Here is a 19,499-nt window from a genome sequence, read left to right on the forward strand (position 1 = left end):
ATCAGGATGCTGACACGTAAGAACTCGAGGGTGACTAAAAATAAGAAGGGAAGTATTTCGAGAAATGACCCACCCACGTGCCAAGGTCACGCCTACCCCGTAACAGAACAAGAACGCCTCCACTCTTCCAAAATACCTTCCCTGCCCACTGGGCCACTCACTGCCTTCTGTTTTCACATCACATTTCTTTAATTTTTTTAAAAAAAGACTTTATTTACTTATTCATGAGAAACAGAGACATGGGCAGAGCCACAGGCAGAGGGAGAAGCAGGCTCCAAGCAGGGAGCCCGATGTGGGACTCGATCCCAGGACTCCAGGATCACACCCTGGGTCAAAGGCAGGCGCTAAACCGCTGAGCCACCCGGGGATCCCTCTTTTTTTTTTTTAAGTAGGCTCCCTGCCCAGCATGCTGTACCTTCCTGCTGCCAACCCAATGGGGCCGGTGCCTTTGGGCCCCACTATATGACACTCTCTCCCAGGACCTGGCCCAGTAGTTCAGCTACAAAACACTCTCAGCCACATCCCCCTCCTCTGGCGGATGGGCTTCTCCCTTTGCTCCTGACAGATGTCTTCAGGGTGTTTCATCTCCTCCTGCGGCTGATGCTCTCCAGCTCCTCCAGTTCCTCCTCCATCAAGCGGGACTCAGGCGCGGTCTCAGACAGCATGTCCAGCAGGACGTCCACCTTCAGCCTCAAGAGACTGTTTGCTTCCTCCAACTGCTGGTTCCGCCCGCGGAGCCGCTGAGCCTCCCTCCGGTCCACACCTCCGCTAATCCCCGTCTCTGCTCTCCGCTGGCCATTTCCAAACTTCAGGCTTTGTCCCAGCAGGTTCGTGGTGGGGGTTGCATAGTCCAGGCCCAGCGCGACCTCCCTGGTTGATCGATCCAGATTATGCGGGTTGGAGAGAGAAGCAGACTTCGAGGGGGCGTTTTCTTAGGACTGAGCGTATTCCCAAAGAGACGCATCTTTGGCCCGAGGAAGGAAAGGTCGACGCTCCCTTCTCCAGATCGGACAACTGAAGCTTAGAGAAGTTAAGTAGCTTATCCCCAGTCACGCGGTGGAGAAATGGTGGAAGAGGGCTTCGAAGGTCTACTCCTCTGCGCCGCTGAGAATCATGTCATCGCGGTGCAATGCTTTACAGTCTGCGGGGAACTGCCGGCAGGGGTCCGCGTCACCCGCGGCGACCACGGCTCCGGCGCTGCTCCCTCTTTATTTTTTTAAATTTATTTTTTAATTTTTTGCCTTTTTTAAAAAAAAGTAGGCGGCACCCCTAGCGTGGAGCCTAACATGGGCTTGAACTCACGACCCTGAGATCAAGACCTGAGCCGAGATCGAGCCAGATGTTCAGCCAAATGAGCCACCAGGCGCCCCACACATTTATTCATTTTAATACATTTAGGGCTCCAGTGACAAAAATAAAAGTAAATAAAGCACAATTCGGTGAAACATCCCAGGCCACGGAACGCCAGTCTTTCACCCCAAACCATGCTGCGTGTCTCCATCTCTGCAGTGTCCTGAGTGTTCACAACTACCTGCCGAAGGCTTCTCTTGACGCGCACGTGTTGTTTAGAAGAGTGAGGTCCACGGAGCTCTGTGGCCCCGGTCACGGCCCCGCGACACGGTCCAGGTCCCACTGCCCACGACGCTGTGACCAGCTCCCCGAGCCCCGCCAGGCGTCGGCACCCAGGGCAGCGGGGTGATGGCACACGGCCCCTCTCTGTACTAGGTTAGCGACTTTCTATGACTCTATAAATGTTGCAAAATAAAAGGTTTAATAAGAACTCATCGTCTGCCAGGGCTGGGGCCCTGCGGCACCACACGGGGTCCGTCAACCCGCTCCTGTTTGCAGGACGGCACACTGAGGCCCGTCCACGCGAGGCCTCCACTGCCTGGGGCCTCTCGCCTCCTCCCGGCCGCACCCCGCGCCACGCCCCGCCTCGTTCCCCGCCCTGGCACTGCAGAACCGCCGTCTTGCTCTGGCCCAGTGGCCCTGCGGGCGGGGGCCGGCACCTGCCGGGCTCGGCTGGCGAGGGCTGGTCTGGTGCCTGCCCCTGGCCCTGCATCGACTTTTGTCCCCATCGAACACTGCAAGAACCTTACAAAATAAGAGATCACAGGGAGCTCTAATGTCACCGTGCTCGGAAAGGCCCCGAGGTTCAGACATCTTTCACCTATTTACTGCCGTCACCTGCCCAAGTGTGGCCACCAGATGTCCCTTCCCACAAAAATCAATTTGCAGGATTGTCCAATGAGACCCAAGCCCTGGGTGGGCAGTATCGCTGGCAGTTGATCCGCCCCAGGGAAAGCGCTGCCAGGAGCGCCTAACGCAGCAGAAATGCCAATGCTGCCATTTGCTTTAAGTTTTTATTTTTCTCTTTCAACTGCTTTTTACTTCCACGTAGGGGAACGAGAGGAGAAATGCATCATAGAAGACATTCCAAGTGACACGCTGGTAACAGGTAGGTGCGTGCGTCCCCGAGCGTCGGGCCCAGGTGTCATCTTATGCGCGGTGCTGATTTCTCGGTGCGGATACTCCCCGGCGGGAGGGTCCCCGGACTCCCCTGGAGAGAGCTCGGGTGATGCCAACCTGCCATGAAAGCCCCTGGGCTGAACTGCATTCACGCACACGGCGGGAGACAAAGACACAACAGAGTCCGAGCCTGATCTGGTTTCCTGGTTGCCAGGTTTCCGTAAGTAAAGGAATTTCTGAAACCATTAATCACGCTAATTATGGTCGATTCTCAAAAGAGCGGTGGGGTCTCGTGCCTGGTCCCACACGGCAGCCCCGGCGCCCGCGTGTGTGCAGAGCACAGCGCCCACGACCCCAGCTCCGGGCGCAGCGGAGCCGGCACGTCCCCACGCGGCCACCACCGCGTCCCACGGCTGAGCTTAACCGGCCTTCTGAGACAGAAACGAGCGCCCGTGCTCCCGGGATTACTCAGGTCACACTGATATCCAACTCTCTGATTTTAATGCAAAAAAGAAAATGCAAACGGGATCTAAATCTAGCAGGATTCCCCCTCAGAGCCCATCGTGTGTTCCTGTGCCCAATTCTGTCGCCTGGACTAGTGTCAAATGCTCCTCTCTGTGTGTCCTGGCTGTTTTATGGCAAAAAATACTAAGCCCCCCTGCAGAACCTCGGGCACACGACAGCCGGCCGCGGAGCCCGGGCTGCGGAGAGGCTGGGGGGACCTGGGCCGGGAGGAGCCGCCTTGGGGGCTGCGCGGTGCGAGCAGAGCCCCTGAGAACTGTGTGCCCTTGGGCGAGCTCCTAAGCCTCTCTGGTCGTTTGTCCGATGGGATGAAAATAATAAGGGCACCTGTTTCTTCTTGTGGTGACTGTGACAGCTTCAGTATTTGCCAACTGTTAGAAGGAGCCAGACACACAGGACGCACATTAAGTGTTTGCCCACGGCCCTGGCCCTGCTCTCATCCCTGGGGACATGGGACTCCTGGGCAAATAGCCCCGTGGCCGCCGGCCATTGTCCTCGAGCCTGCATGTGAAGGGGCAGAGGAGCACCAGGGGGACGGGAGTGGCCTGTCCACCCTTTCTGCTGCCTTGTGGGCCGCCAGCTGGAACATGCATGGCAGCAGGCCCGAGAATCACCTGGCCTTCCCGCAGGGTCTGGGACAGGAAGACAGCCGCGTGGAGGACAGGTGTCACGCTGGCCACCCCTCGGCCGGAGTGCAGAGCCTCCTCTGCTCCCCGTCCAAAGGGTCCTGCGCTGGCCCTTCCCACCTCCCACTGCCCTGGCCCTGCCGCCCCAAGCCTCCAGCTGTGTCCGGCTCACGCTGTGGTCTCCACAGCCACCGCCCCCACTGCTCCCATGCAGTTATGCAGGGCTCGGGTTCCACGCCTGATGTGTGCTGTAACCACAGGAACGTGGGGACCTGTAACCACAGGTCACTTGTCTCAACATTTTAAAAAAGAGAATATGATCCTAGGGCGCCCAGGCAGCTCAGTCAGCAGAGTATGGCACTCCTGATCTCGGGGTCATGAGTTTAAGCCCCACTTTGGGTGTAGAGATTACTTAAAATAAATGAAATTTTGAAATTAAAAAAAAATAAATTATAAAACATCATCATTAAAAAAGAGAGAGAACATGGCCATAAGCCTCATATATGCTAATGGAGGGAAAAAAAATACTTGATTACTCTCCCACCTGAAAAAAGGCAAGAAAGAAAGGATAAGGAACAAATAGGATAAACAGAAAGCAAATAGCAAAATATAGTCTAAACCCAACTACGCTTCACATCACATTAAGTGCAAATGGGCGAAACTCTCCAATTAAAAGGCAAAGATCATCAGACTGGAATTAAAAAAAAATGAGTACAAACTGTTCCCAAATGAAACACTATTTTATTGTTTTGAGTGGGGCGGGGCAGAGGGAGAGGGAGACTTGAGCAGACGCCATGCCCAGTGTGGAGCAACATGGGGCTCAGTCTCCCAATCCCAAGATCATGACCTGAGCCAAAATCAAGAGTCGGACTCAAACAACGGAGTCCCCTCACCCCCCAAATGAGACACTTTGAGTATAAGGAAAGGTCGAAAGTGAAAGTGGAAAAAGACCAATGTGTAAACCTGAACCGGAAGTGTGGTTCCAGCAGACTTGGACGCTAGGAATTCGAGTAAAGAGGCGCACGAGTCACCAGCGTCGGGTTGAAAACAGAAAGGTGTTTGCAGGTGTTTCCTACCGGACCGTTATAAGTTTCTTGTAAAAGAATGTTGAGCATTTGAGCCTGACAACCACCAAGCAAATCTCTCTTATTATTTTCCCTTTTTTTTTTTTTAATTTTTATTTATTTATGATAGTCACAGAGAGAGAGAGAGGCAGAGACACAGGCGGAGGGAGAAGCAGGCTCCATGCACCGGGAGCCTGATGTGGGATTTGATCCCGGGTCTCCAGGATCGCGCCCTGGGCCAAAGGCAGGCGCCAAACCGCTGCGCCACCCAGGGATCCCCTATTATTTTCCCTTTAACCATGATTGTATCTTTAGCCTTCAGCCCTCTGTTTTGATGTGTGACATAACACAACCGCCTACCCCAGAATACACGTCTTAAAGGTTTTTTTTAAAGATTATATTTACTTATTCCTGAGAGACACCGAGAGAGGCAGGCTCCCTGAGGGGAGCCCGACGTGGGACTCGATCCCAGGACCCTGGGGTCACACCCTGGGCTGAAGGCAGATGCTTAACCTCTGAGCCACCCGGGGGCCCCTTAAACTTTTCTTTCAAAAATCCCTTTTATGAAGAAAGACCGCTGCGTATTTACTCTGTGCCTTCCCGCCTGCTCTGCTGCAAGTGCCTGCGTGTGCGGCCAGGACCTCGGCTCAGCTCACCCGCGCGCAGCGTGGACACGGCGCTGACCGCCGTGGGCCTGGGCTCTTCGAGGCTCTGAGCACCCGAGCTGCCTGAGCCACAGAGGGACTCTGTTTCCACTCGGCGTCTCGCTGACCTGTGGCAAAGCTGCCTCTGCCATGGAACCCCGTAGTGCGTCCGCCACGCGAATACGTGTGCCATGCACTAGGTGGCTGAGAAGAGCCGATCCAGATCGTGCTTACACTGCATGAGCAGAAGATGAAAACCCAGATGTGAAGCGCTTCTGGGGACCCGCCGGGATCTGAGACCCCGTCGGACATCCCCGTCCAGGGGAGCGCACAACAGCTTCGCCGCCGGGGTACCCGGAATCCCGTGAGCCACACCCACCTGGAACGCTGGGCAGGGATGACCTCAGAGCCAGTCAGCCACCTCCACCCAGACGTGGGCTTTCGCTGGTCGGGACTACAAATAAACAGACCGCGAGGATCGAGCAGTCGGCCGCGCGCCTTCCCCAGGGCGCCAGAACGGCCTAGGCTCTGCTCCAGGAGGCCCGCTCTGCAGCACCTTCGTCGCCCAATAGCTTGGTGACTTGGAGCTGTGCCCTTACCTGTGACCTGGGCTCACCCCTCCCCGGAGCGGCCCGGCCCCTGGTGCGGCCATGGCCAGATGCAAGTGTTCACCAGGCTCCTTCCCATCTGCTCGCTCTGACTCCCCCCTTATGGACCTGGCCTCCCAGGCTCCGTCCTGAACCGTCAAACAGGTGTGGCCCTGACCGTGGCCCAGCCCCCCCCCCCCAACGGAAGGACGCTGCCTGAGAAGCAGAGAAGAGGCCTGCGTTCCCCTAGGGAGCTGGGAGGGAGACAGCCCAGGGCCTGGCGTGGGTGCGGCCACACACGAGCCCCACGGACAAACATGGGGTGAAACCACCCTGGTTCCCCAAAAGTGCCTGGAAACGTCCAGGTAAAACACGGTCCAGTTTTCACATTGTTTTTCTCCTCCTTCTTCATAATGTTCTGTGATCCAACTGGATCGTCATGAATGGAACAGGCAGTGAGTGCATTTCTGGGGGAGACACAGGAACGGGGAGCGGCCTGCGGGGTGGCTGTTGTGACGGGGTGAGGCTGTGCTGGTCGGGGAGGCAGCGTCCTTGGGAACGGCAGGCTCCAGAGGAGGAGACACCGTTTACACGAATGTAACCGCACTTGGGGACCTACTGTCCCGTTCGCAAGGTCCCTGGGGATGAGCCACTTTCCAAAGCAGCCAGGACGTTTGTTTTCCCTTCAGGGCACAGACCCGTACTGGAAACAGGAGACAGGAGAGGAGGAGGGCACGAAGTGGGAGGTACACCCCGGCCGCCACGCGGCTGGGGCAGCTCCAGCCATGTGTCCACGGGAGACCGCACGTCAGGGGATGTGGGGCCCCTGCCCTGGAGGCCTAGCCGGAGCCCAGCATTCTGGTGCAAGGAGCCCGGGGGGGGGTGCTCTTGGGAGGCAGACGGAAAGAAGCCAGGCCAGGTGACAGCAGGTGGCACGCGGGAGGGGTGTTTTTCAAGATTTTATTTATTCATCTAACACAGCAAGAGTGAGAGCGAGAGCGAGCCCACACAAGCAGGGGGAGGGGGCAGAGGGAGAAGCAGGCTCCCCCCTGACCAGGAGCCACACGCCGGACTTGATCCCAGGACCTGAGCCCAAGGCACACGCGTCAACCCCGGAGCCCACAGGTGCCCCTCAACAGACACGTCTTAGGAGGAGAGGCCCAAAGCGCCAGGAATAGAGGGAAAGGACTGGCCTCCACTCGTCCGTGGGAGAACAGCAGAGCCCAGCGAGGCGCCAGCCCCGCCGCCGGATGCCGCTGCGCCCAGGTGAGGGAGCAGGTGCGGAGCCCTCGCGCCCAGGCCTCAGATCCGCTCCGAACCGCTGACCTGCGGTCCCGTGGGCACAGAACTCCCGGCACAGACGCGGCCGCGCTCGCCCCTCAGTCCTCACGGCGGCACCTTCTGTGACAGCCACACGCCAGCACGCAGACGTCCGGGGCCACCTGTGCCAGTGCGGCCCTGCTGTGTCCCCGCGACGACGCCTGGCCTGTACCTGGCGCTCCCTGCGCAGACGCCCGCGTGCCGACGGGAGAAGCTGGCCCAGGGCACACACACGTGTGTCCTCACAGGTCAGGGGCCAGTCACCTTGGGGGCTGGGTGGCATCGGGACGCCGACGTTTTGGCCGCGCTGGCTCGGCCGTGATGACTGGCTGAGCCACGCTGTGCTCACGGCGCTCCCGGAGACCAGCAATCACGCAGGGCCGGCCACGGCTGGGCTTGGAGCACACGCACACGCACACGCGCGGGCCAAGGCCGCGGGGTGGGGGTGTCGCTGCGGCGAGGCGCTGAGGCTGGAAGTCAGGCTGGCTCGGCCTTGACCCGCAGAGCCGCCTAGCGCGTCAGCCCAGCTCGGGGAGGGAGGGCGGGGGCGGCCCCGGGTGCCTGGGGCGTGGGCTCGTGGGGCCCCGGGGACTCTGCTCGGGGAGGGCCCGGGCCGAGGTCACAGGTAACCGGCCAGGCGTTTGCACGGCGCTGACCACCGGCCACGTCCCACATTAGACAACGTACGGGCGTGAAGCCCCCTGCCCTCCATTCGCCGGGCTGCACCCACGGGGACAGCCCCGGCCCAGCTCCCTGCTCCGGGCGACACCTGTGCTGCGGGCCAGGGTGGCCTCGGGGCTGGCGCCGAGCAGCGCTTCTGCACTGCCATCTGGTGGCAGCGTCCGGGCACGACAGCGCGTCCCCTCCCCTCCGCCGGGGCTGGGTGCTGGCGGGGGGACGAGCTGGGGCGGCGGAACCCACTGGCCCATCCTGCGACCCCGGCGCCAGGAGCACTGGCGTTTTACCAGCGGGCCCGAGCGGCACCCACTCCTTCACCTGGTGGTTGAGCGTGTGCCGCGGGACGCCCGCTCATTCCCGACACCAGGGGGCCCAGGGCAGAGGACACTGTGTCCCCCCACCCGGGCACCCTACAGAATGCAGACGCGGCCGGGAGCCTGGCTGCCAGGAATAGCCCAGCGAGCGCACGGCGGGAAGAGCCACCCACCACCGAGTCCCGCAGAGCTGGGGGCGCCCCAGGCAGCCGGACAAGAGGCAGGGCAGCAGGGGCCAGCTGCACAGGGGTGGGGGCACCGGGCGGGGACGCGGAGCGGGGGGACGCGTGGCTCGGGGCTGGCAGGGGCCAGACCAAGACCTGGCATGTTTCACAGGTGGGGGACACCAGGTGGCCGGAGGGAGGGCCGCAGAGTGAGGCTCGCGCTCCTGCCCGAGGTGCCGCACCAGGTCAGGGGCGTTCCTGTCCGGCTCCTGCGGGGGGCGGCAGCTCAGCGCTCAGCACCAGGCCCCGCGGCGTGCATCTGCCTGCCTCTCCTTCCCGTCGCTCTACTCGCCACGTTTTTTCTTTCTTTTCTTTTCTTTTTTCTTTTCTTTTCTTTTCTTTTCTTTTCTTTTCTTTTCTTTTCTTTTCTTTTCTTTTCTTTTCTTTCTTTCTTTCTTTCTTCCTTACTTTTTCTTTCCTTCCTTCCTTCCTTTCTTTCTTTCTTCTTTTTCTTTCTTTCTTTCTTTCTTCTTTCTTTTTCTTTCTTTCTCTTTCTTTTCTTTCTTAAAAGAGGTTCATGAGACAGAGCGACAGAGCGAGACAGGGAGAGACAGAGCGACAGAGACACAGGTAAAGGGAGAAGCAGGCCCCATGCAGGGAGCCTGACGTGGGACTCGATCCCGGATCAGGCCCTGGACTGAAGTTGGGCTAAACCGCCGAGCCACCGGGGCTGCCCATTTCCCGTGTTTTCAAGCTCCGTTTATGCCTGTAGGGTGGTTGTCTTCTGAGTGATGGCACCAATGTCCCTCTTTGTCCTCCGTAATTCTCATCGCGCTGAAGTCTGCTTATCTGATTCTTACACTCAAGCTTTCTTTCATGAACGTCACAATGGCGCACCAGTTTATAACCTACCTACAGCATCACATCGGCGGTGACCTTCTTGTACACTCATCAAAAAATCCATCCTGACATTGTCTAGTCTGTGTTTAGACCACTTACATGTAATATAACTGTTGCATGGAATGTATATTGTCAGGATTAGGTCTGCTATATCTTACTGTTTTCTTTTTGCTCCCTCTCTCTGCTTTTTGTTCCCATTTTCCATTTCCTACCTTCCTGTGGGTCGCGTGAATGTTTTATAATACCTTATTTTTGCTTATCTATAGGATTTTTCACTATACGTCTTTGTATAGTTAGTAGTGGTTGCCGTAGGGATTACAATACACATACTCATCACAGTCTATACGGGTCCACAGCTTGGCATTTCAAGAGGAACGTAGAAACCTCATGACCACGTGTCTTTGCCCTGCTCACCCCTTTTAGTTGTCATAAGTACAACCTCTAAAAACTTCGAGAACCACACCAGACAATATTATATACATTGTTTTCAACTGTCAACTTCAGGAATAGAAAACGGTCTATTGTCGTTTCCCTAGTTACTCTTTCCACTATTTCCTCTTCATTCCTGGTGCTGCAGATTTATCATTTTCTTGGAAGTTCTTTGAAGAACTTCCTTTAAGCAATTGTTTTAAAGCAGCTGTTCTGGTGAAAAATTCTTAGTTTTCCTTGACCTAAGAACATTCTGCCTTCATTTTGAAGGATATGTTTCATGGATATAGTGTTGCTTCACAATTCTTTTGTCAAAATTTTTTCTGGTCTCCGCATTTTTTTTTTTTAAGATTTTACTTATTCGGGCAGCCGGGGTGGCTCAGCGGTTTAGCACCGCCTTCAGCCCAGGGCCTGATCCTGGAGACCTGGGATCGAGTCCCATGTCGGGCTCCCTGCATAGAGCCTGCTTCTCCCTCTGCCTGTGTTTCTGCCTCTCTCATGAATAAGTAAAATCTTTTTCTTTTTTAAAGATTTTATTTATTTATTCATGAGAGACACACAGAGAGAGAGAGAGGCAGAGACACAGGCAGAGGGAGAAGCAGGCTCCCTGCAGGGAGCCCGATGCGGGACACGATCCCAGAACCCAGGATCACGACCTGAGCTGGAGGCAGATGCTCAACCACTGAGCCCCGCAGGCACCCTGGTCTCTACGTGTCTGATGGGAAATGTGCTGCCATTCAAACTGTTGTTCCCGTTAGTGATGTGTGGTTTCTCTCCACTTTCCATATATATTTTTTGTTTTGTAAAAATTAGTAAAAGGAAACTTCATTTACAATGGGGTCTGCAGGCAGGGAGCTCCGGGCCGGCCACTTGCAGACCCAACAGGAGCTGCACCTGCACCTGGATGTCACCTTAGCGACCACTTTACTATCCCAGCAGGAGAAGGACGGTTTCCTCCTCCCCCAGCAACAGTCCAGCCAATAGGAGATGGCCCCATCCCCGCCAATGGGAGATGGTCCTGGCTCAGCCAATGAGAAGCCACCGCAATTCCTGCTCAGTTTAACCCTCGCACCCTCCACCGCCACCCCCTAGCCCCCTCCCCTCCTTTGTTCTGCAGACTCATCTGTGGTTTTGTTCTCTGTGGCTCCCGAATAAGCCCCATTTTGTGGGGAAATAGCTGTGGTTCCGTGTTTAGGTGTTCAGTTCCGAGATCCCGGCCCACCTAGGGCCTGGGTGTTCTTCCCATGGGACAGATCCAGGGCTGTCCCGGGTGGGGATGCTGCTGGCCCCACAGGCTGCCTGGGGCTGTGCACGGACTTGGGGGGGGGCTGCTGCCTCCTCCTCCTCCCTCCCATGTCCTGTGGGACCCCTGGTGCAGACCCTGTGACTGGAGGAGTCCCCCCTCCGTCCCTCCATCCCCCCCCAGTCCGGGTCTGGGGTCTGCAGAGTGCCCAGCACCCAGGCTCTAGGAGGGAGGGGGACAGACGCAACCCCAGCCCGGCACCTGTTCCCCGCCTTTCAGAGCCTCCTGGTGGTTGCTCTCACATTTTGCCCAAGGTCCTTAGTCATGATTAGCAAGAGCGAGAGGGTGGATGGACTCACACCGTCTTTTCCAGAATCATCAACCAGACTTTTTTAAAAGGAGGGAGAAGTGGCAGGCTGGCCGTGGAACAGGAAGCCAGGATGATGATGTGGGGCTAAGGCTGCGGGGCTCGACCCCATGACCCCAGAACTCCAGGAACCCAGGGCCATGACCTCAGGACCAGGACTGCGACCAAGGCAGACCCAAGGCAGACACTTGGCCTGCTGAGCCCCCCGCCCCTGCCCCTAACAGCACAGAACATACACTATCCTGTTTCATCATCTGCAGGGACGAAGGCCCAGGACTGCCCAAGAGATCCTTGGACTGGGTACAGGCAGGGCTAGAGGGCCCAGGAAATGGCCTCTTTAGGTGCCCCCCACCCCGACCGCCTCACTGCGTAGGACCCACCTTGCCCCTAGCGCCCACAGTGACCGGAAGCCCTGGGCCTGGCCTGTGGCTCTGGGCTCCGGAACCAGCCTGCGTAGACTCTGACCCGCATCTGTAGCCACTAGCTGCATGACTTTACCTGGGATTCCGCCTCCCACCTGGGCCGAGGCACCCGGTTTCCCTGCTTCTGCTCCTGGTCCTTCATTTTCCCCACACGGCACGTTTCGCAGTGACCGCGCCTCCAGAAGCCTTACGGGGAGCGTGCAGGTGCCCCGCGACCTGGCCCCGCTGCCCCCCAGCAGCCCACCCCACAGGCCCCCGCCCCAGGACCTACGCGCGCTGCCATGGGCCGTGGTGCCCCGCAGAGACAGCATTAAGTGGAAGAGGGGAAGGTCCTGACCCTGCCACTTGCTGTGTGTGTGACTTTGGGCAAATCACCTTTCCTGTGTCTGGGTTGCCCCACAGGTAGAGTTGTCATAAGGATGTGTCTGGGGGACACCTGTTGGTTGGACGTGGGACTCTTGGTTTCGGGTCAGGTCGTGATCTTGGGGTCATGGGATTGAGCCCTGGGTGAGCAGCCTCCCTCTGCTCCGCTCACTGCCTCTAGAATATCCGTGGGGGAACGTAGAGTAGGGCCCACGAAGCGGGGTCCTTCCCTCTGTGGCAAGCCTTAGGGACCTTGGCCCACCAGCAGCACCGGACGGCGTGGGTGGTCCCACGCACACGTATGGGCAGGGTGCCCCTAGCACGGGCGCCTCCACGCGCCTGCCCCCCGTACTCCCACGGCCTGCGCCGAAGTCCGAGCAGCATCCCAAGCGCCCCAGAGCCCGGGCCCTGACTTCCGTCACCGAGGCAACACCTCCCGCTGCCCGCGTGTGGGTGCAAAGGCTCCGTGGAAGCAGCCACGGGCTGAGTCCTCGGCTCCTCCCACGCCCCGCGGCCGCGCAAGGAGCTCGTCACGTGTGGTCAGTTGACTCGGGGACGGCACAAAGCTGCCTCCTCGGAGCACGTTTTCAGGACCTCCCGGGCCACCCCGGGCCTCAGGCGGACACGGAGGACCCCACCATGCGGAGCCCGGCCGAGCCCGACTCGCGGCAGCCCACCGACACCCCTCACCGTCCCCCACACTCGCTGTGTAACTGTCCTGTTTCTGACACAGGGACTTTCAAGACACAGCAGTGGGACTTCCGCAGGCAGGATTTCCTTGAATCTGCTCCGGGCCTGGGGATGTTTGTGACTGTCACAACCTACAACGATGAGGTAAAAGCTCCTCCAAGGTTCTGTTACTAAAATTCTGCATTTGCTACCAATTCGTGTCATGTATCCCCACAAACTTGGCGAAGAACCTCCGGGTAAGCACTCGGTAACCAGAACGTGCCATTTTTACCGCGTGCAGTCCTGAGGACAGGGGCTCACCGCCCGCCCGCAGAGAGCCTGTGGCCCAGCCGAGCGGCGCGCTGGACGTGGGTGTTTTTAGATATTTATGTGGGAGAGCGCGAGTGCATGCACAAGAGGGGGAGCAGCAGAGGGAGGGGGAGAGGGAGCTCCCCACTAAACAAGGAGCCCGACATGGGACTCGATCCCAAGACCCTGAGATCATGACCTGAGCCGAAGGCAGATGCTTCACGGCCGGAGCCCCCCAGACGCCCCAAAGCCTGGTAATATTCAGACTATCGTGCAGGTCCTCGAGATTTGGGGGACAGGGTTCTTCTCGCCCACCCTGGCTCCCCCTTCATGGCTGCCCGCCACGTGGCTGGGGTGCGGATGGGGAGCTGCTACTGTGCTAAGAGCTGATGCGACCAAAATTAACCACAATTCACCACCCGAGGCTTCCCCACAAGCCGCGAGCCTCCCGGAGCCTCCCCAGCTCCACAACAGTCCCACCAGATGGATTCTGACGGCGTGACCGTGGCCTAGGTGGGCCGACGGACCCCGGGTGCTGCCTCCTGCACCAGCTCCCCAGGATTCTCTAGTTCACAATATTTTCAAATTGCTCCTAGGATTTCTTCCTCCACCCACGTCTCTACACGTGTGTAATCTCGCAGTATCCTGGGATCTTTGTTACTGATTTCTACTTTAATTCCACTGTGTTCTGAGAACAGACGTTGTGTGGTTTCTGTTACGATTGCTTATTGAAGGACAGGCGAGGCTTCCTAGTTATTTCACCGTGTTGAAGTGTGCCTGTGGCCCGGAACGTGGCCCGTCCTGGCGCGAGCTCCCAGTGACCTTAGAATGTGCATAATCTGCGGCTGTTGGATGAGGTAGGCTGTCCACGTCCATCAGGTGCCCTTGGCCGACGGGGTGGTCGAGGTCAGCGATGTCCTTCCTGACCTGCGGCTGGATCTGCCCGCACCTGACAGGGGCATCAGAGTCTCCAAACCACACAGCGGAGTCTCCTCCTCCCCCTGTGGTCCTGTCAGTTTGTCTTGTGTCACTTGATTACCCATTAAGGACTCTTTCGTCTTCTGGGATAATTGACCTGTCACCCATGTGATGCTCTACTATCTACTATCTATTAATTATCCCTAAGAACCTTCTCTGGCCTAAAGTGTACTGTGTCCGGTTACTATGAGCACACCAGCTTTTTTTGTAAGCTTAAAGCCCGCGTACGTACCTTCTCCCTTATCTTTAATCTATGTGTCTTTGTATTTAAAGTCGGTTTCTTGTGGACAACCCAGATTCGTGTTGCCGACATGCAAAGTGATTACTGATATCACTGGGTGAGCATCCACTGCGTTAATCACTGCCCTCGTTCCTTGTTCCTATCATTGTCTTCCCCTTTTCCTATCTTTTGTACATCTAATTATTTCCTGTGATTCCATTTTATCTCCTTTCTTAGGTGTCAATTATACTTCTTAAACTCTTTTTAAGTGGCTGCCCTAGAGTTGGCAATATACACTTGCAACTATGTCCCTTGTCATGCTGTCATCCATGTCAGGTGCACATAATCAAATATGCCATTGCTCGTACCTGAACAAACCATTATCAATTAGATCAATTAAGAAAGGTAAGATTTTACTTTACCCTCAACTATTCCTGCTCTGATTCTCTTCCCTTCTTTACGTAGACCTGACTTTCTGACCTGGATCATTTCCCTTCTCTCAGAAGAATGAACAGCTCTTTCTAGGTAGGTCTACCAGTGATGCATTCCCTCCATTTTTCTTTGAGAAAAATCTTTATTTTTCCTTCGCTTTTGATGGACAGTTTTGCAGGCTACAGGATTCTAGGCCAGTTGGTCTCTTCTCTCCACTCTTCTTGCCTGCATGGTTTCTTTTTTTTTTTCTTTAAGATTCTATTTATTTATTCATGGGAGACACACAGAGAGAGGCAGAGACACAGGCAGAGGGAGAAGCAGGCTCCATGCGGGGAGTCCAATGTGGGACTCGACCCCGGAACCCCAGGGTCACGCCCTGAGCCGAGGGCAGATGCTCAACCGCTGAGTCCCCCAGGCATCCCCCACCTGCATGGCTTCTGAAGGGAAGCCAGGTGTAATTCTTACATCTGCTCCTCTGTAGCTATGTTTTCCCTGCTGGCTTCTTTCAAGACGTTTTATTACTGATATCTATAGTTTCAATGGTCCATGCCTCGGTGTCGGGTCTTTTTTTAGTTTGGTTTGGCATCTATCCTGTTTGGTGTCCTCTGAGCTTTCTGGAGCTGTGGCACTAACTCTGTCATCACTGTTCTATGCGTTTATTCTTCTTCGAGAATTGCCATTATGTGGATGTGACACTTTTCACAGTTGTCCACAGGTCTAGGATCTTCTGTTCTTTTTTTTTTTTTTTTCAGTCTTTCCTCTCTTTGCTTTTCAGTTTTAGAAATGTCCACTGCCGTATCTTCACTCTAGGAGATTCGTTCCTCAGCCATGTCCAGTCTAGTCGGCCCATCAAAAGTATTCTTTGTTACGGGGTTTCTCATCAACAGCATCTTAAATTTCTCTTAGAATTTCCATCTCTCTGCTTGTATTACCCATGTGTCCTTGCATGCCACCTACTCCTTCTGTTAGAGCCCTTAGCACAGTAATCTGTTCCCTGCCATGTCTGAATCCGGTTCAGGTGCTTGCTCTGGCTCCTCAAACTATGTTTTTTTTCCATCTCTTATTCCTTGAAATTGTTTTGTTGTTGAAAGCTGGACATTGTCTATGAGGTAAAAGGAACCCAGTACTGGTACCCACAGTTTCTGCTGTAGTACGTTGTGATTCTTTGTATTTTCTTGTTTGCCTTTCCAATTTAGGGGGCAGTGACTTACCCTGTGACCTCAATTCTCTGATGGATCTAAAAAGAATTGGCTTTCATTGTGTTCATCTTTTTACTTGTTAGGACAGAGTAGAAACTTCCAAACTCTTTGATGACAAACTAGAAGTCCTACACCTATTTTTAAAATGACAAACAATATAGAAATTAGCTAAACAGAAAGTCAAAGTTGCCCAATAAATATAACCAACTAAAAGCTTGGTGTTCTTCAGAATCTTCTTCTAAGCTTATATAAACACACACACACACACACGCGCGCGCACGTATACTTTTACAAATGATTTTATAATAAAAAATAGGATCCTATATACACTGCTCTAGCACAAGATATCGCGGATACCTTTAGTACAGGATCTCTTTTTTCGCCACACAACATTTCTTTATTTGGCTTTGCCTAAATTTAGCCAATCCTCTATTGAAAGGTACTAACGTAATTTCAAGAATATAACTTTACCATTACAAAAGCAACCCACTGAATATAATTTTACATGCAGTTTTGTCTACTTGTGCATTTCCATAGAATAAATTCCTGTAGGTAGAACCACTGAGTCAATGGTTACATGCATTTTAATTTTTAATTCATACTGAACTGTTCTCCAAAATGGTTGTCCAACTTACCTTCCCAAATCAGTGTTTAGAGATCGCATTTGTCAATATATCCCTGGACACTCTTGTTTAAATCTTTGCCAATCTGATAGTAAATAAGGGATATCTTACTCTGGGCTAAAGTATTTTTCATGTTTATCTACCATTTCATTCCTTCTTTAGGAACTGCACAGTTTTTACTAATAGGGAAGATCTATTTTTAAGAAGGGAAAGCAGAGAACACTACACATAAATTATGGAAATCCTCAATCCTAGGTATTATTGTCCAAGTTACACGGCCCACAAGGAAGATTCTATTTTACTTCACATTCACCTGGCGAACACATCATTTGCTTGGAATCTAATTCTACGAGGCTTGTGTCCTTCGGTGGGAGTAAGCTGGTGAGTACACGCCTCCCACGTCCCTGCTGATGAACAGAGCACCAGCACTATTCAGGCATGACATTGGTATGCAGAACCATTACACTCACACTGGCTAGAAACTTATTAAAGTCCTGTGCCCAGATCTGGGTGCAGCAACCAAAGAGGGAGCTGGAGAGCTTGGAAGGGGTTCAAAGGAGAGCCACAGCCTTGATTAAAGGGCTTGAAAAACAAGAACCGTGAGGGAAGGTTAAAAGAACTGTGATTACTCAGGCCTGAAAACAAGCAAAGGCTGGAGGGTAAATTAACAATGGAATTCCAATAAATAAAACTCTTATACGGCAGATGGTGATTGGTTATTTTCTAAACGGGCTGAAAGCAGACAAAGAAAATCTATACTTTAGTATCAGAAATGTAGTCTTATGACTTTAGTATCAGAAATGTAGTCTTATGTAAAGAAAAAAATTTTTCCTGAAAATAATCAAGTTCTTTGAGTGGCAAAAGCCTTTATGGAGTAGCAATCTGATGTTCAGGAGGGTATGGGTACTCTCTCAGGGCCGTGGGTCATCATTTAATACACTATTCTTACAAAGAAAGGCTACTGAGTACAGCAGGGGGGAGGTGGGCCGTGAGAGGTCTCGAGGAGGGGGTGAGAGACACAGGACCAGGGATGGGGGACAGGACAAGGGAAACGCAGAGTGCAGCGGTTTGAAGAACGTTTCTTCCCTTTCACTGTTTGTACAGCGGATCCACTTAGAGATTCGAGTTGGACAACATGACCTTGATGCGGCCATTGCTCAAGCAAAGGACAAAGTTAATGAAGTTAGCTTTAAGCTGGAACATCTAATTGAGCAAATTGAGCAAATAGTCAAAGAACAGAACTATCAAAGGGTCAGTTTGCCTATTCAGCTTGTTTTATCTCTTCCTGCCAGGAACGAAATTCTGGAGACAAAGCCCCCCCCCAAAGCATGGAAAGAATAAAGTGCCTGTTCCTCGGCCGTTGGTCTGAGCTAGCACTGTGGGGACACGCAGGGTGAAGGAAAGCACAATCTTTCTTCCCTCTCTGCCAGGCTGTGAGCTGCTCTAGGAAAGGGGACTGCGGCTCATTGACAGAGCGAATGGATAAATGCCCCCAAACGCATCCCACACATAGGAAGGGGCTCAGCCCACTCTCTAGATCACAGTTTTGTTCTCGTGACACTGTGTTTTCCAGGTCACTGTGCTCACTGGACTCTGGTCAGACATGGGGTCAAATCTGCTCCCATGCTCACCTTGTGTTGTCTCCAGACTCTGGTTTCCTTACGTGAGAAATAAGAGGACAGGTGTGCTTGGTACAGTGTCCAGCTTAAGGTTCAGTAAGGACACCAATTCTGAGAATCGATCACTATTGGCCGGAGAATCGTTTGCTCAGTGGTAAGACATAAAATGTACGAGATAATAGAGCAAATACTGGTATTTTACATCAAAATACAAAAAAAAAAAAAAAAAACAACATATGTTTTGTAAGGTTGATTCTTAATCCTTGTCTTAAGCTGACAACACACCTGGCTTAGAAAATCAGATACTGCACTTTGGTGTATGAACCGGGAAACAGTAAATATCTTCAACGTGTACAGCACCTTGTCCTCAAATCCATACAAATACTTGAAGAAACTAAACCTGCCTATTTCTCTCCCACACAGGACCGTGAAGAAAATTTTCGGATGATCAGTGAAGATACAAATAGCAATGTTTTATGGTGGGCATTTGCACAAACATTAATCTTTATTGCAATCGGAATTTTCCAAATGAAATCCCTTAAAAACTTCTTTATAGCTAAGAAACTCGTTTAAAATGTTAATACAAACAGGTACCTGCTAATTTGTAGAATGTCTGAGTCAATAAATCAAAATACGTTTGCAACCATGTGCTGCTTTTACGACTTCAAAGACGACCAGAGACTGAAATCAATGTTACACTGATAAAATAGGACTTTAAAAAGTGGTCTCTGAGCTTGGTGGAATAAGCACATCATCCAGTTCTTATTTTAACCTGGAGCAGATGGGATCCAATAGACAAAAAGTAAGCTGTGTATGTAAATTCCAGGTTTTCCAGTTGCCACGTTAAAAAGGGTCTTTTTTTTCACAAGGGCAAAATTAACCCCAGTGACATATACTTACCCCAGAACACCAGGAACACTTGCCCGTCTGTAAGCAGCACGAGACCGCCGAGACCGCGGAGACGGCTACACTGCGTCCCGACCTGCAGCCCTGGAAGCCAAGGGCCTGGCACGGCAGGCACAGATCCCTCAGCTCCGCGGTCGGGCTCCTCCAACACTGCACGCGACCAAGGGCTCCAATCCCAAGCACGGGCCGAGTCTCTGCTTTTCCATTTCCCCGCATGGCCGCCACCTGTGCAGACCCCGCCGCTGCCCTGCCCCCGTCTGCCCCTGCCCCGTCCCAGCCCGTCTCCCACCCACACTCCGGGTCTGTCCACCGCCCTGGTCCAGGCCCATCCACCGCCGCCGCCTGCCCGGGTCCAGGCCCGTTCCCCTCCAGGCCCATCCCCTGCCCGCCCTCTTGGTCTGTCCCCCGCCCCCGTCCAGGCCCGTCCCCCAT

At 54.0% G+C, this 19,499-nt stretch overlaps 1 protein-coding gene and 1 pseudogene across 1 annotated transcript; one reads left to right on the forward strand and one right to left on the reverse strand.

Moving 5' to 3' along the window:
* Nucleotides 1-487: 487 nt before the first annotated feature.
* Nucleotides 488-1,490, reverse strand: LOC112923170 (protein chibby homolog 1 pseudogene; annotated as a pseudogene).
* A 696-nt stretch (nucleotides 1,491-2,186) lies between these two features.
* On the forward strand, nucleotides 2,187-18,833 carry LOC112923166 (transmembrane emp24 domain-containing protein 11). Its single transcript, XM_072738035.1, has 5 exons — nucleotides 2,187-2,458; nucleotides 12,846-12,946; nucleotides 16,798-16,923; nucleotides 17,647-17,793; nucleotides 18,585-18,833. The coding sequence occupies exons 1-5, from the start codon at nucleotides 2,335-2,337 to the stop codon at nucleotides 18,732-18,734; spliced, it is 648 nt and encodes a 215-aa protein (XP_072594136.1). The 5' UTR covers nucleotides 2,187-2,334; the 3' UTR covers nucleotides 18,735-18,833.
* Nucleotides 18,834-19,499: the final 666 nt, after the last annotated feature.

Source organism: Vulpes vulpes, chromosome 14 (assembly GCF_048418805.1).
Source record: "Vulpes vulpes isolate BD-2025 chromosome 14, VulVul3, whole genome shotgun sequence".
NCBI lineage: Eukaryota > Metazoa > Chordata > Mammalia > Carnivora > Canidae > Vulpes > Vulpes vulpes.

Bases quoted from the DNA above. Each gene is read 5' to 3' on its own strand.
- LOC112923166 (XM_072738035.1), top strand. From the start codon at position 2,335: ATGCCAATGCTGCCATTTGCTTTAAGTTTTTATTTTTCTCTTTCAACT. The intron at 12,947-16,797 runs GTAAAAGCTCCT...CCTCAATCCTAG, and splicing joins TCACAACCTACAACGATGAG to GTATTATTGTCCAAGTTACA. The intron at 17,794-18,584 runs GTCAGTTTGCCT...TCTCCCACACAG, and splicing joins AAGAACAGAACTATCAAAGG to GACCGTGAAGAAAATTTTCG.